This window comes from Poromitra crassiceps (assembly GCF_964638095.1).
Source record: "Poromitra crassiceps genome assembly, chromosome: 8".
NCBI classification, from domain to species: Eukaryota; Metazoa; Chordata; class Actinopteri; order Beryciformes; family Melamphaidae; genus Poromitra; species Poromitra crassiceps.
Genome location: NC_139629.1, coordinates 4,075,720 through 4,094,073, shown reverse-complemented (window position 1 = coordinate 4,094,073; position 18,354 = coordinate 4,075,720). Strand labels below are relative to the sequence as shown.

The following is an 18,354-nucleotide window of genomic DNA, read 5'->3' as shown; positions in this document are numbered from 1 at the left end:
CAGTACTAGTGAGCAGGTAAAACAGACGGTGTTTTGAACAGGAAGTCATAACACAACTGGGTCAAGGGGGCGGGGCTACATAAGGTGAATAGCCTGAGGCTCTACTACACCAATCTCACAACATGTCACTCACTCACACACAGAATCTTCACTCTGAAGGAGATGAAAGTGGCTAAGCCAAATATCGATTTGACGGGGGAGAAGTAGGTCCAGAGCGAGGCAGACTAGGACACGCGCGACATGACTGGATGCTCCAGTCCAGAGTGAGGCAGACTAGGACATGCGCGACATGACTGGATGCTCCAGTCCAGAGCGAGGCAGACTAGGACACGCGCGACATGACTGGATGCTCCAGTCCAGCGCGAGGCAGACTAGGACACGCGCTACATGACTGGATGCTCCAGTCCAGAGCGAGGCAGACTAGGACACGCGCTACATGACTGGATGCTCCAGTCCAGAGCGAGGCAGACTAGGACACGCGCTACATCACTGGATAGCTCAACCAGGGTGGCAGCATGGAGCAATGTCAACACTCCACGCCGGCAGATACAAGATCACAGCTTCCACAAATGATTGAGCAGCTAGAGATGCTGATGACGGTGATGATGATGATGATGATGATGATGATGATGATATTGAGCAGCTAGATATGATATTGCTCTGGGGACACCGACTATGAGTCACGGCAATCAATGATGTCACCTGTGTAGAGTTAGCGCTATGGGAAAGGCAAACTGCTGTGCTGTGTGTGACTTTACGCCGCAGGGCAACTTAAGCCAGGGACTCTGACTAAGATCTCAAGAACAGTCGGTTACCTGAATTAGCATGAAATCCACTGTGATTCCCGAGTTGGTCTGGTGGAAGAACAGGTTAACAACGGCTACTGTGACTGATGCCTGGAGAAATCAAAGCAGTTCAACTGAGGACAGCTAGTTATCCCACAGAGCAACAACACGCTACAAATCTCTAGTGAATTCTCACTGAAATAGTAAAGATCCATTTTCAAAAGGAATTCCTGACTTTTTCTGTATAGCCATTGGAAGCTTTGTGATAGAAATGGTTGAGGGGTTAATGCATAAATAGTAAGTCATCCTCCTGTCAGTTTGTGTAAATCCCCACATGTCTTCCAGGCCAATTACTACAGACACAGTACAACTTTCACCTCAGTGCTCTCTGTTACCCAATTACTACAGACACAGTACAACTTTCACCTCAGTGCTCTCTGTTACCCAATTACTACAGACACAGTACAACTTTCACCTCAGTGCTCTCTGTTACCCAATTACTACAGACACAGTACAACTTTCACCTCAGTGCTCTCTGTTACCCAATTACTACAGACACAGTACAACTTTCACCTCAGTGCTCTCTGTTACCCAATTACTACAGACACAGTACAACTTTCACCTCAGTGCTCTCTGTTACCCAATTACTACAGACACAGTACAACTTTCACCTCAGTGCTCTCTGTTACCGGAACAGCTCGATACCAACCCAATTACTGACACGTTGTAGAGGAGGAACACCGTTATTACTGACACGTTGTAGAGGAGCAACACCGTTATTACTGACACGTTGTAGAGGAGCAACACCGTTATTACTGACACGTTGTAGAGGAGGAACACCGTTATTACTGACACATTGTAGAGGAGGAACACCGTTATTACTGACACGTTGTAGAGGAGGAACACCGTTATTACTGACACGTTGTAGAGGAGGAACACTGTTATTACTGACACGTTGTAGAGGAGGAACACCGTTATTACTGACACGTTGTAGAGGAGCAACACCGTTATTACTGACACGTTGTAGAGGAGGAACACCGTTATTACTGACACATTGTAGAGGAGGAACACCGTTATTACTGACACGTTGTAGAGGAGGAACACCGTTATTACTGACACGTTGTAGAGGAGGAACACCGTTATTACTGACACGTTGTAGAGGAGGAACACCGTTATTACTGACACGTTGTAGAGGAGGAACACCGTTATTACTGACACGTTGTAGAGGAGGAACACCGTTATTACTGACACGTTGTAGAGGAGGAACACCGTTATTACTGACACGTTGTAGAGGAGCAACACCGTTATTACTGACACGTTGTAGAGGAGGAACACCGTTATTACTGACACATTGTAGAGGAGGAACACCGTTATTACTGACACGTTGTAGAGGAGGAACACCGTTATTACTGACACGTTGTAGAGGAGGAACACCGTTATTACTGACACATTGTAGAGGAGGAACACCGTTATTATGGACACGTAGAGGAGGAACACCGTTATTATGGACACGTTGTAGAGGAGGAACACCGTTATTACTGACACGTTGTAGAGGAGGAACACCGTTATTACTGACACGTTGTAGAGGAGGAACACCGTTATTACTGACACGTTGTAGAGGAGGAACACCGTTATTACTGACGTTATTACTGACACGTTGTAGAGAGGAGGAACACCGTTATTACTGACACGTTGTAGAGGAGGAACACCGTTATTACTGACACGTTGTAGAGGAGGAACACTGTTATTACTGACACGTTGTAGAGGAGGAACACCGTTATTACTGACGTTATTACTGACACGTTGTAGAGAGGAGGAACACCGTTATTACTGACACGTTGTAGAGGAGGAACACCGTTATTACTGACACGTTGTAGAGGAGGAACACCGTTATTACTGACACGTTGTAGAGGAGGAACACTGTTATTACTGACACGTTGTAGAGGAGGAACACCGTTATTACTGACACGTTGTAGAGGAGGAACACCGTTATTACTGACACGTTGTAGAGGAGGAACACCATTATTACTGACACGTTGTAGAGGAGGAACACCGTTATTACTGACACGTTGTAGAGGAGGAACACCGTTATTACTGACACGTTGTAGGGGAGGAACACCGTTATTACTGACACGTTGTAGGGGAGGAACACCGTTATTACAGACACGTTGTAGAGGAGGAACACCGTTATTACTGACACGTTGTAGGGGAGGAACACCGTTATTACTGACACGTTGTAGAGGAGGAACACCGTTATTACTGACACGTTGTAGAGGAGGAACACCGTTATTACTGACACGTTGTAGAGGAGGAACACCGTTATTACTGACACGTTGTAGAGGAGGAACACCGTTATTACTGACACGTTGTAGAGGAGGAACACCGTTATTACTGACACGTTGTAGAGGAGGAACACTGTTATTACTGACACGTTGTAGAGGAGCAACACCGTTATTACTGACACGTTGTAGAGGAGGAACACCGTTATTACTGACACGTTGTAGAGGAGGAACACCGTTATTACCGACACGTTGTAGAGGAGGAACACTGTTATTACTGACACGTTGTACAGGAGGAACACTGTTATTACTGACACGTTGTAGAGGAGGAACACCGTTATTACTGACACGTTGTAGAGGAGGAACACCATTATTACTGACACGTTGTAGAGGAGGAACACCGTTATTACTGACACGTTGTAGAGGAGGAACACCGTTATTACTGACACGTTGTAGAGGAGGAACACCGTTATTACCGACACGTTGTAGAGGAGGAACACTGTTATTACTGACACGTTGTACAGGAGGAACACTGTTATTACTGACACGTTGTAGAGGAGGAACACCGTTATTACTGACACGTTGTAGAGGAGGAACACTGTTATTACTGACACGTTGTACAGGAGGAACACTGTTATTACTGACACGTTGTAGAGGAGGAACACCGTTATTACTGACACGTTGTAGAGGAGGAACACCGTTATTACTGACACGTTGTAGAGGAGGAACACCGTTATTACTGACACGTTGTAGAGGAGGAACACCATTTGACACAGTGGGTTAAACAGAACGGTGAGTGATTGACACCGTGGAGGCGTGATGGTTTAGTCTAAATCAGACAGGTAATGCATGAGGTAATGATTCAGAGATTGCTGATGAGACAATGACAGAAGAGCATCATGGGAAATCATAATCATAAGTGATGATAAGTGACGTTAAAGGGAGGGCTGAGTGTGCCTGTGTGCACTGAGGAATCTGTGCTGCTGCTTACTGAGGCAGGACGGTGCAGGGTGGGGGGTGGGGCATGCGATGATATCTCTCTCTCTCTCTCTCTCTCTCTCTCTCTCTCTCTCTCTCTCTCTCTCTCTCTCTCTCTCTCTCTCTCTCTCTCTCTCACCCACCTATGATCCCGCTGTCCTTGCTCTCGAGTGTGGAGCTGGGGCTGGTGATGGTCCCACAGGGGCTGGAGCGGCTGAGCGGGGGGCGTCCGGTGGTGCTGTTGAGCGTGGAGCACGGGCTGTCGGTGCTGGGCGACGCCGTGCTGCTGGTGAGGGTGGAGCAGGGGCTGATACCCTGGCTAGTCACAGAGCACTGCGGGGGGAGAGAGGAGAGGGGTGGGGGGTGGGGGGTGGAGAAGAGATAAGGGAGAGCGTTCAGACACACAAAGAATGCGCTGTACTAATCACATAAGCCCCGTCAACTATGAAATCAATCCACTACGAACGGTCTCCAAATTCAGCAACAGTTGGCAGCAACTTTTTCCCCCGCCTTTCCACAGCCTGAGCAGCAACAACAACAACAATGCATTTTTCAACCTTATTTGGAAGGAGAATCAGGAGAATTGTTAAGTATGATTTGATTCAGGTTGCCTGTTTGACCCGGATCATGTGAAAGCAAGGCATGCACAAAAAAGTCCCTTGACAAATAAAGCAGTGTTTCACGTGTGAGCATGACACACAGGCTGAAGGCCATAAGCTCTGGAACTGAAGCAAGGCTTGCAAACTGCACACTCAAACGTCTGTCACAAGCCTGCAGAGAATTTGCCAAGGAAAAACCCTCAACTTCGGTCTGACAATAGATATTGTCCAAACCTTTGTTATATTATCAAGCTTCTCTGACAGCCATACAGCAGCTGCATCTTTGTGTAAGCTAACTGACAACCATAGGACTCCAAATTAAAGTGAGTTTATCCTGTGCCCCCCACCCATCCAACTGTGCTGCTGTGCCCCCCACCCATCCAACTGTGCTGCTGTTGTACACGGATGCTACACAGTATGCTCAAGACAAGCTTCCTGCTTGGTAGGGCTTATCTGTGAAGAACCAACATCTACAGTGTTAGACTATGTCAGTGTTAGCCTAACAGCTTCATGGCTTTACACTAGCCAACATAGCACACTGATAGACTAACAGCTTCATAACTTTACACTAGCCAACATAGCACACTGATAGCCTAACAGCTTCATGGCTTTACACTAGCCAACATAGCACACTGATAGCCTAACAGCTTCATGACTTTACACTAGCCAACATAGCACACTGATAGCCTAACAGCTTCATGGCTTTACACTAGCCAACATAGCACACTGATAGCCTAACAGCTTCATGACTTTACACTAGCCAATATAGCACACTGATAGCCTAACAGCTTCATGGCTTTACACTAGCCAACATAGCACACTGATAGCCTAACAGCTTCATGACTTTACACTAGCCAACATAGCACACTGATAGCCTAACAGCTTCATGACTTTACACTAGCCAACATAGCACACTGATAGCCTAACAGCTTGATGACTTTACACTAGCCAACATAGCGCACTGATAGCCTAACAGCTTCATGGCTTTACACTAGCCAACATAGCACACTGATAGCCTAACAGCTTCATAACTTTACACTAGCCAACATAGCACACTGATAGCCTAACAGCTTCATGACTTTACACTAGCCAACATAGCACACTGATAGCCTAACAGCTTCATGACTTTACACTAGCCAACATAGCACACTGATAGCCTAACAGCTTCATGGCTTTACACTAGCCAACATAGCACACTGATAGCCTAACAGCTTCATGGCTTTACACTAGCCAACATAGCACACTGATAGCCTAACAGCTTCATGGCTTTACACTAGCCAACATAGCACACTGATAGCCTAACAGCTTCATGACTTTACACTAGCCAATATAGCACACTGATAGCCTAACAGCTTCATGGCTTTACACTAGCCAACATAGCACACTGATAGCCTAACAGCTTCATGACTTTACACTAGCCAACATAGCACACTGATAGCCTAACAGCTTCATGACTTTACACTAGCCAACATAGCACACTGATAGCCTAACAGCTTCATGACTTTACACTAGCCAACATAGCACACTGATAGCCTAACAGCTTGATGACTTTACACTAGCCAACATAGCGCACTGATAGCCTAACAGCTTCATGGCTTTACACTAGCCAACATAGCACACTGATAGCCTAACAGCTTCATAACTTTACACTAGCCAACATAGCACACTGATAGCCTAACAGCTTCATGACTTTACACTAGCCAACATAGCACACTGATAGCCTAACAGCTTCATGACTTTACACTAGCCAACATAGCACACTGATAGCCTAACAGTTTCATGACTTTACACTAGCCAACATAGCACACTGATAGCCTAACCGCTTCATGACTTTACACTAGCCAACATAGCACACTGATAACCTAACAGCTTCATGACTTTACACTAGCCAACATAGCACACTGATAGCCTAACCACTTCATGACTTTACACTAGCCAACATAGCACACTGATAGCCTAACAGCTTTATGACTTTACACTAGCCAACATAGCGTACTGATGGCCTAACAGCTTCATGGCTTTACACTAGCCAACATAGCACACTGATAGCCTAACAGCTTCATGACTTTACACTAGCCAAGATAGCACACTGATAGCCTAACAGCTTCATGACTTTACACTAGCCAACATAGCACACTGATAGCCTAACAGCTTCATGACTTTACACTAGCCAACATAGCTCACTGATAGACTAACAGCTTCATAACTTTACACTAGCCAACATAGCACACTGATAGCCTAACAGCTTCACTAGCCAACATAGCACACTGATAGCCTAACAGCTTCACTAGCCAACATAGCACACTGATAGCCTAACAGCTTCACTAGCCAACATAGCACACTGATAGCCTAACAGCTTCACTAGCCAACATAGCGCACTGATAGCCTAACAGCTTCACTAGCCAACATAGCGCACTGATAGCCTAACAGCTTCACTAGCCAACATAGCGCACTGATAGCCTAACAGCTTCACTAGCCAACATAGCACACTGATAGCCTAACAGCTTCACTAGCCAACATAGCGCACTGATAGCCTAACAGCTTCACTAGCCAACATAGCGCACTGATAGCCTAACAGCTTCACTAGCCAACATAGCGCACTGATAGCCTAACAGCTTCACTAGCCAACATAGCACACTGATAGCCTAACAGCTTCACTAGCCAACATAGCGCACTGATAGCCTAACAGCTTCACTAGCCAACATAGCACACTGATAGCCTAACAGCTTCACTAGCCAACATAGCACACTGATAGCCTAACAGCTTCACTAGCCAACATAGCACACTGATAGCCTAACAGCTTCACTAGCCAACATAGCGCACTGATAGCCTAACAGCTTCACTAGCCAACATAGCGCACTGATAGCCTAACAGCTTCACTAGCCAACATAGCGCACTGATAGCCTAACAGCTTCACTAGCCAACATAGCACACTGATAGCCTAACAGCTTCACTAGCCAACATAGCACACTGATAGCCTAACAGCTTCACTAGCCAACATAGCGCACTGATAGCCTAACAGCTTCACTAGCCAACATAGCACACTGATAGCCTAACAGCTTCACTAGCCAACATAGCACACTGATAGCCTAACAGCTTCACTAGCCAACATAGCACACTGATAGCCTAACAGCTTCACTAGCCAACATAGCACACTGATAGCCTAACAGCTTCACTAGCCAACATAGCACACTGATAGCCTAACAGCCACACTAGCCAACATAGCACACTGATAGCCTAACAGCTTCACTAGCCAACATAGCACACTGATAGCCTAACAGCCACACTAGCCAACATAGCACACTGATAGCCTAACAGCCACACTAGCCAACATAGCACACTGATAGCCTAACAGCCACACTAGCCAACATAGCACACTGATAGCCTAACAGCCACACTAGCCAACATAGCACACTGATAGCCTAACAGCCACACTAGCCAACATAGCACACTGATAGCCTAACAGCTTCACTAGCCAACATAGCACACTGATAGCCTAACAGCTTCACTAGCCAACATAGCACACTGATAGCCTAACAGCCACACTAGCCAACATAGCACACTGATAGCCTAACAGCTTAATGACTTTTAATCATTGACTGTAGGGCAGAAGTCAAAGCAACATGCTGAGCCCGTGTTGTAAAACAGCAGTCCAGAGGAAGAGAGAATTGTTGGCAGATGAGTTCAATGAGCTCCTCCTCCTCTGCCTGAGCTCTGAAAACACACACCACACCAACACACACGCATACACACACCCACATGGACAGATGTGCAGTGCACACACACACACACGCACACACACACACACACAGAGAAAAATCACAAAACCAAAGAAAAAGCATTGTACTCTCATTTCGCCTGTGTCAACTGACATCTCAACTAATGAGCGTGATTGATAGAAGACGCTGTACGCTTCTTGCAACTTCCTCAAATGACCGGTTCCCTGTCAAAAGCTGCCCAGGGCACACGAGATGAATGAGTCAAAAGCTGCCCAGGGCACACGAGACGAGATGAATGAGGGAATCAAAGTGTGCTGGGCTGTGCTCGCCCAGATCAATTAGCACAGCCAAACAAACTGAGGCTCAGACCTGACAGAACTCTATTTGTGGAACCCGGGTTCAGACGCTCTCCTTACATGCTCAACAGCCCCAGGAGCAGCACTCAAGTTACTGCGAGAGCAACACGGCACACTGGAGAGCTCGCACTGAAAACAAACAGTCGATAAATATCCACTCATTCACTCTGCTCACATGGAAACAGCCCAAACAAAACAGTGACAGAGTTACCCTTATTTGTTGTGACAGAAGATATAAATTCCCACAGTTGCGACTAAAATCCCCAACGAACAACGGAAAAAATAAATCCTTTTTTTCTTCTCTTCTACTGTCTCAACTCCCTCCTCCTTCCATGCTCTCTCTCCCTCTCTCTCTCTCTCTCTCTCTCTCTGTGTGTGTGTGTGCTGCAGTAGCGGTACTCTCTCTCTCCTATCTCTCTCTCTCTGTGTGCTGCAGTAGCGGTAGCAGCTGCTGTGGGGAGGAGGGCGGAGTCAGGAGGGGAGGGAGAAAATGAAATACCTTCTTCTCATTCTTGTCGTCCATAGGTATGTGTGCCGTGCCCGGGATCCCTTCTCCCAGTAAGAAGCCCAGCCTGGTCATCAGTTCCTGAGTGGCAGGGGAGGAGGAGCCTGGCTGTTTCTCTGCCTGGAGCTCTGGAGAGAAGAGAGAGAGAGAGAGAGAGAGAGAGAGGTTAACAGATAAGACTCGCTCTCTCGTCTCCACTGGACAGCTCACACAGGGGCCACTCTGCCTGCCCTGCTCTCAGACGCTCTGCTGCTGCTGGTGCGCTGCAGACGCACAGTGAGGGAGGGAGGGAGCGAGAGAGAGAGAGAGAGAGAGAGAGAGAGAGAGAGAGAGAGAGAGAGCAAGAGAGAGAGAAAGCGGGGGTGAGAGAGCAGTGATCTATATAGAGAGATATACAGTGGGTAAAGCAAGAGAGAAGACGGGAGTGGGGGCTACAACTAACGATTATTTTCATTATTGATTAATCTCTCGATTATTCTCTCGACTAATCGATAAGTTTGGTCTATAAAATGTCACAAAGTGGTGAAAAGTGTTGATCACTTTTTCCCAAAAGCCTAAGCTGACATCCTCATTGTCTTCTTTTGTCCTGACCAACAGTCCACAAAACCCAAAGAGAATCAGTTTCCTGTAATATAGAAGACTAAAGAAACCAACAAATATTCACATTTACTAGTCGATTATAAAAAGTAGTTGTCGATCGACTAATCCAGGGGTTCCAAAACTTTTCAGACCAAATATCACTATGTACCAATCCAAATTTCCCAGGGACCACTTCCACTGCAGGGACCACTTCCACTGCAGGGACAACTTCCACTGCAGGGACCACTTCCACTGCAGGGACCACTTCCACTGCAGGGACCACTTCCACTGTGGATACAGAAAAAAAATCCCATAAAATAAAATGTTCTGATTTAAGCATGCAATACAGTAGCATTAGAAAGGCTGAAGAACAACATAAGGCTACTGGTTCAAAACAAATGGACAGACGGATGGACACACACACACACACACACACACACACACACACACACACACACACACACACACACACACACACACACACACACACACACACACACACACACACGCACACGCACGCACACACACACACACGCACACACATTATATAGGCTGTGAAAAAGAGGACCCCTTTGAAAATGTGTTTAATTTTGGAGCATTATTTAGCTACCTTGCTGACACGCTAGCATGGCATGTTTGATACCAAGGTCTTCTAGTTTCATGTGATACCAGAAACCTCACCCTGGCTTTAAAACTGAGCCTGCTACAGCCTCTGAAAGCACATTTTAAAAATCATCATATTTCCAGAATATCGCAATATTTCTGAAAATGCAGCCAAGCCTACTCCTCAGAGTTTTAATATGTATGTAAAAAGTGTTGTGTGTGTACGTGCAACACGCCTACAGTGCCAACTGCTGGGTTTTCTGCTTGTTTACAGCTCTCACTCAGCTCTCACTGTGAATATCAATGAGAGGACAGGCTTTCTGCACCATTCACTTTCAAGCATTCATACTTGTTCAGAATGCAATTTCAAGGTCCGAGTGCTATCAACACGGCAAAACCCACTCGCAGTCTCTTTTCTAATGTACGTATTACGTACACTTTGACTGCTTGGGATGTTTGCTTTTTAAGCACTTTTTTTCCCCACTATCCAAATAAGAGGAGCTGGCAGTTCGACTATGCAGTGGTGCAACTAACAGCTAAACCTGGAGAGTATTTGATCATGATGTCATCTCAGCATGTAGCTAAACCTGGAGAGTATTTGAACATGATGTCATCTCAGCATGTAGCTAAACCTGGAGAGTATTTGATCATGATGTCATCTCAGCATGTAGCTAAACCTGGAGAGTATTTGATCATGATGTCATCTCAGCATGTAGCTAAACCTGGAGAGTATTTGAACATGATGTCATCTCAGCATGTAGCTAAACCTGGAGAGTATTTGAACATGATGTCATCTCAGCATGTCGCTTAAATGTGGATGAGCCTGGGAATTGAATCAAGGCAGGGTCACAACGTCCCCCCAGGGCAGAGAGAGAGAGAGAGAGAGAGAGAGAGAGAGCGAGAGGGGGGGGGGAGGAGAGAGCAGACTTCTCAGGTACAATAGCTTATTATCCAGCTCTCTGTCAGCACCTTCTCCTCCTCCCTCCTTCAGCCTCTCCTTTACTCTCTCTCTCTTCCACAGTTATTAATAATGCTGGACGTCCATCTGATTAAATACAAGCCAGTCCAGAGGCGTACTGTACTGCTACTGCCAGGTACTAATCAAGTCAAAACTAAGCCACAGCACGCACACGCACGCACGCACGCACGCACACATACCAAAGGACACAATAAATGTCCATCTCCATTCAGTATTTGTAACTGTTGATAGCGTGGTATGTGAAAATGCATTTTACTTATTTGTTCGTGTTCACCTTTGAGTCCTAAATAAGGTGCAATTATTTTCTGAGTAGAGGTGCTGGCCGTCTCTGGGGGAGGTGGGGTAGAGTAGAGTAGTCAAATGGGTTGGGCTAACATCCAATAGAAAAGATGGAAGTGTTGTGAGGAGAGGAGTGGGAGCCGTTTTGATGAGTGCAAGTCGGTGGTGGAGAAATGTAGAAAGGATGCTATTCCTCAGTGCCTCAGAGGGAGCCTCCCTCACAGGACGCTCACTTCCTGTGTAAGTCACCGTCTCCTCCTCCTCCTCTGTTTGCCCTCAAACGCTTTTCCATCTCACTGCCTCCACGATGCCAGCGAGCGAGCGCACACTAGACTCTCTGCAGACTCAACAATGAATATTTATATCTACTTTTCCATCCACTTCATGCATAATCACGTGGAGCATTTTGCTCTGGTGACCGAGTTGGCAGAACAAAGCCACCTGGAGGGCCTGGCTAACCCCCAGCCATGAAGAGGAGACTCATTCTAATATGATTATTGTTGTCCCTTGCCATCTAGGGTATGCTTACATTAGCATAGGAGAGGGATGGTAGGAGGCCTCCAGACTTGTTATTGCTCTTAGAAAGGTTCCTTCTCGCAAGCACAGCCCTGCCAAATTGCTCCTGTTCCAGTCTTACAGCATTTTGCTCCTCTATAGACCCTTTTACTGTTTGAAAACAGTGATGACGTATTTTGTGGGCGGAGCCGAACTGGTTGCAGAAAGTTACCAGTAGCGGTTCAGCTGTCATAGAAATACGGAAGATCCCGACATCTCCTCCACATATTTTAAAGCTTTGCCAGCAACAGACAGGTTACCTTACACAATAAGCTAATGCTTTCAATGAGGTGAGGTTTCTTGAGCCGTACTCACTGTCAGGATGGGTCTAGGATCCAAACATCGCCAAAGTTGCAGTGCCGGACATCGTCGTATATCGTCATCGTCGTTTGGGTTCCTCTTACCCCCTGGAAATGGGTTTTGCCTTCTACATGCAAACTACTCTGTGAAACTGGTGTTGTTTTTGTTTTTCCTCCATCCTTATTGTCTTATTGTTGCTGTTTGTATGTTTATTTATTTGCCTGTTTGGTTTATTTGTCTTATTTTTTCTCCACTCATGACTGTCAATCCTGTTATGTTTACAAGCTTACAAATCCATATATGAAACTTGAAATAAAAACACTGGCAGCCAGGCAGCTCCTGTGCCTGCCAGCAGACATCTGTTGTGTCTTTAACGTCTACATAAGTGAACAGGTGCTCCAGCTGACATGAGCTATACAGCATTCAGAGCTGTGCACGTCGCACCGTCTCAATAACGGGCTGGAGAAAGACGTTGTCGTGGTTTTCTCATTAACGACACTAAGCAAGCCACTGCAGCTCCGCTCACATTCAACACTATGACCCACTTCAACAGCTGGATTGATTGGTTTTGTGTTTGTGTAGGAAAACTATTTGTATTGTTGTATTCCAGGCAAGCAGCAGAGCCTAATCAAGCTGATTGCACTTACAACTGTTAAAAGAGCGACTGTGAATGAAGTGCTGAGAACTGATTTAAATATGCTACAGTAAACACTAGAAACTTCTTTAAACTTTGAAAACTTACGTCGGACATGACTAGAATACATGGAGCTGGTGCTACTCCTCCCCCACATGCCCCCCGCTCTCCCTCCCCTGTTCCCTCCCCACCTCCTCCATGGGCCACATCAACAGCGCCATACATTTCCAGCCGGCCTGCTGACTGCTTGCTGGCTGCTTGCTGGCTGCTTGCTGACTGACTTGGTTATGGAGTCATTTTGTCCAGCCGTCTCTCTCTCAAATCAATTGAGCCATAATCCAAATCGGATGCACCTCCCTTTTGCGGAGTGCAAAATCTCCACTTTGCAAGCCGATTCCCAACAACTCACCACATAAGGATGAACAGGGTTCATACGGACATTACAAAATCACTTTCAAGGACTTTCAAGTACTTTTTCCAATTACTTTTTTTTTCCATTTTCAAGGACTTCACACAAAGCAAAGAATTAATTTTCAAATGTAAATTTCCCCCAAAGGGGGCATCAAATTTGCATTATATCACGGATTGTGTCTTTAACAAGTCAATTCTCCTATCCATCCTGTGAATAATATTGAGTTTGCGCGGTGCTAAAAGGGTGTGTCTACACTCTACAGATATAAACAGTTAAATGTAATACTTTTTAAAGATCTTTTTAATACCATTTTAAATGAAATTGAACACGATGGAATTTACACACCAAAATGGAAAATATACTTTCTCTTTCCAAGTAAACACGTTGTCATTTCAAAATGACAAGCTTCAATTACAGTAATTGGTTGAGTTTAAGAACATTGTCCCAATGACTGACAGGTATCGATCACTGTCACGATCAGCTCTCTTAGGGGAGGAGCTTATACTGCACAAGCTTGTGAAACATCATATTGGCTCCTGGCCAAACACTGGTTCATCATGAATCAGAGTTTGGCTTATGGTTGTACTGTAGGGGGGACGGGGGAAATAGCATGATCCTCCCATGTGCTATGGCCTGCCGGGGGAAACTCCTCGCTGTCAGGTGAAAAGAAGCAGGTGGCAACTGCACATGTATCAGAGGAGATCGGCAGAGGGGGTGGGGGTGGGGGGGTGGGGGGCGACGACCAGGACAGCAGGGGGAATTGGCCAAGTACAATTGTGGAGAAAATGGGAGAAAATCCAGGGGGGAAACTTGATAAAAATAAAAAATAAACAAGTTAGTGTAGGTTGTACTGGATGTTAGTATTGTGTATGTCCTGTGGAGATTTGAACCAGGTTGTACTAGATATTAGTATTGTGTATGTCCTGTGGAGATTTGAACCAGGTTGTACTGGATGTTAGTATTGTGTATGTCCTGTGGATATTTGAACCAGGTTGTACTGGATATTAGTATTGTGTATGTCCTGTGGAGATTTGAACCAGGTTGTACTAGATATTAGTATTGTGTATGTCCTGTGGAGATTTGAACCAGGTTGTACTGGATATTAGTATTGTGTACTGTATGTCCTGTGGAGATTTGAACCAGAGCATATGTCTCCCATTCAGGCTGGGCTAGAGGCCATATTAATGTTATGTCTGGTCCAATAAACCGGTGGGAGATGAATGTCACCTCAGACAACTTTACGAGATGATGACGTGGCCTTCTGAAAAGAGCTGCATGGCACACTTTAGGGAATTGAGCTAACAGAATGCTATAAATCATTGTTAGTGTACTAGCATTGAATTGAGTCTATTAAACAACCATCCCATTCCTGTTCAATAACGAGACGCACAAACACAGCAGTGCGGTGCACAAACACTCCCCAGGGGGCGTAGTGTCTCATCTTCCATCCATGACCTCATCATACAGCAGGCAAAGGATTTCCCAATCCAGCCGTATCAAATCACAAACCACAGTCACTCAACACATATAAAGCCCAAACGCACAAGTCACGACATGCTTAGTTTATCCGTTTCTTAAGACGTCACGTCAGAAAAAGCTGCTACGCTACAGTGATTTAGCATGCTACAGTATCAGCAGTGGAGCACTCCCCTGACTGCAAGTGCTCTACCTGTCTCCCAAGAGAACCTGCCGGTGAGCTGAATAAGAGGCAGAGCAGAGCCGACGGCTTTGCCCCGCAGCGTGGGCTTGCCCCGCAGCGTGTTGCCCCGCAGCGTGGGCTTGCCCCGCAGCGTGTTGCCCCGCAGCGTGTTGCCCCGCAGCGTGTTGACCCGCAGCGTGCACACACGCAGTCTGCTCGTGCTCCGTGCTAACGCTCGCTGGCTCTTTGACCTCAGACAGGCACTGCAGGTTAGTCACACACGCGTGACGCATATCCACACACGTGTGCGTGTGCGACGCGTGTGTGCGTTCACACACACAAACAACACACGCCGAAGCGACAGCTCCACACTCAAGTCACCTCCACTAAACTGCCCTGCTTAGTTAACTAGGAACGCTAGTCTGTTCCTCTGTCTGCTGGTTTCTGCCAGTTCAAACATCTACTTCTTTTCAATAGTGGTTCAATAAACTGTGCAATTCATGGTCTCAATGGGCTAACCCTTAAACTTACATTAGTAGGCCCATGCATGCATTTTCCATCCGTTCTTATGTGAGGGAGGCATTTACTGTATATAACTGGTATGGGGGGAGATTAGATTAGCAGCCAAAGAAATGGTGCAGAAAAAATATAATCGTAGCTGCACAAAAGAAGAATACTTTGGTGGATATTTCACTAAATAACTGTAAGTCGGTAACAAGATGCACAACAGCAATACCCAACAGCTGTTTTGTAATGTAGCAAATAGTCAAAAAGTTGAAATTTGAGAAATATGATTTCTCATTTGAGATTATTTTAAAAAGTGCTTAGGTGGTCAATTGATTAGTAAAGTCAATTTAAAATCCAGACCCTAGCTGGAAAAGGGTCTGGAGAACATCCAATGCAGTCACCTTAGCTGATGGGAATGGGAATCTGTTATCATTTGCAAACAAGCTTGAGTCTGGTTAGTTGAGCCTGGTTAGTTGAGCCTGGTTAGTTGAGCCTGGTTAGTTGAGCCTGGTTAGTTGAGCCTGGTTAGTTGAGCCTGGTTAGTTGAGCCTGGTTAGTTGAGCCTGGTTGGTTGAGCCTGGTTAGTTGAGCCTGGTTAGTTGAGCCTGGTTAGTTGAGCCTGGTTAGTTGAGCCTGGTTAGTTGAGCCTGGTTAGTTGAGCCTGGTTAGTTGAGCCTGGTTAGTTGAGCCTGGTTAGTTGAGCCTGGTTAGTTGAGCCTGGTTGGTTGAGCCTGGTTGGTTGAGCCTGGTTGGTTGAGCCTGGTTAGTTGAGCCTGGTTAGTTGAGCCTGGTTAGTTGAGCCTGGTTGGTTGAGCCTGGTTGGTTGAGCCTGGTTGGTTGAGCCTGGTTGGTTGAGCCTGGTTAGTTGAGCCTGGTTAGTTGAGCCTGGTTGGTTGAGCCTGGTTAGTTGAGCCTGGTTGGTTGAGCCTGGTTAGTTGAGCCTGGTTAGTTGAGCCTGGTAAGTTGAGCCTGGTTAGTTGAGCCTGGTTAGTTGAGCCTGGTTAGTTGAGCCTGGTTAGTTGGGACAAGCAGCAGATTCTGCCTGCTGGAGGAAATTGGGGTCAGAGCACTGTGCCGAGCACTGTCTGGTGTAATGATGCAGCTGCCAGGCCCGTCTGACAGCTGGTAGCATTTATTAGCAGCAAGATACGTGTAATGAAAACAAATATGCACATTAAGTATGAAATGCAGCAGCCTTATATCATTTCCATGACAACAAATCAAAGTAAATCAGTGCGAATGTGCGCGAGAGCATTCCTCCTCATTACCGAGCCCAACATACAGGAATAGAGAGCGTGGTTAGTTTCCACAGTACGGCGTGATAAAGTCATATTGTTATTCAGTGTCAATGTTCTCAAGCATATGAACCATGTCCTGAAATCATCCAAGAATGTGCATTGTCACAATGCATAAACTTTTTAAACTTTTATAAACTTGTCCGCACAGCAGGTGGAAAAGTAGCCTACACATCACAAGAATGTGCATTGTCCACACAGCAGGTTGAAAAGTAGCCTACACATCACAAGAATGTGACGAGATGAACGTATCCAACGGCAAAAGAAAAAAAAAATCAAGAAAATAATAATGCATTTTGTTGTTCCTTAACTTAGTTAATATAGTCCTCTACTTTATTCATGTTTTTCTACAGATGGACGGATGCACATACATACATACACTCACACAAACATGTATAGTATACAATAGAAAGTGAGTATATGACTTGACTGAGATGTTCTTGCTGGCACGGTCCTCACATTTCTCACAGGCAGCTGGACACAGTCTGACTTGGCAGAGGATGAAGACAAATCATCTGACCTCAAGTGTTTTATCATAAGAAGTGTCATATTAAATAGCTAAGTGAAGTGTGAAAGGTCAGGACCATTCCTTAAACTCAATTTCAATCCACTCTCTGATCTGATTGAAGACAAGTTCCAACTGCGATGAAGCTACCTCCATTGATTGCTAAGTTACTACAGCCATCTTTATTGCTCTCTCCTGTCTTCTACACGGGGGGGGGGGGGGGATCAGACAAAGTTAACGTGTAACTATTTGATGACTGTTTAACTACATTGTTTACTGTGATTGTGGGTGGTTTGGTAATGCAAGAGTGATGAGGCCAAGCCTCTACGACCATCTACAGCAAAGCCTAAACCTCATGAGACCATCTACAGCAAAGCATAAACCTCGTGAGCAACCACAGTTGTTCAAGCTCTAACGTTCCTCAGTTCTTCTTGGTTTTACTGCAGCAACAACGGAGCAGCAGTAGCATAATAAATCGTGTCACTTTTGACACAGAACCAGTGAATGCGTGGGTGGTTTTGACACATCAAAAGTCTAAATTCCTATGCTAATTGCCTCATCAGCAGCATTCATTTATCCAATAACATCATCAAAGACATCAGATATATTTGACTGCAATGAAGTTGGAAACTATTGCTTGCTGGCTCCTGTACAGCACATGGCAGAAGGACGGACGCTCATACATACATACATACATACATACATACATACATACATACATACTGTACATACAGTCACACAAACATGTGCGTGTGTATAGTATACAATAGAAAGTTAGTCAGTAGTTTACAAGAGGAAAGCATAGCATCTATCTGCCTAGAAGACACGGTATGAACCAGAATAGCT

At 45.6% G+C, this 18,354-nt stretch overlaps 1 protein-coding gene across 2 annotated transcripts in view; it reads right to left on the bottom strand.

Moving 5' to 3' along the window:
- tanc1b (tetratricopeptide repeat, ankyrin repeat and coiled-coil containing 1b) overlaps positions 1 to 18,354 on the bottom strand; it is a 216,250-nt gene that overhangs the window by 83,922 nt on the left and 113,974 nt on the right. For both annotated transcript variants that reach the window (XM_083641834.1, XM_083641835.1), the window contains exons 5-6: positions 9,216 to 9,349; positions 4,186 to 4,375 (exon numbers count right to left, since the gene is read on the bottom strand). In XM_083641834.1, coding sequence (XP_083497960.1) covers positions 4,186 to 4,375; positions 9,216 to 9,349 — 324 coding nt within the window. The remainder of the gene's footprint in view (positions 1 to 4,185; positions 4,376 to 9,215; positions 9,350 to 18,354) is intronic.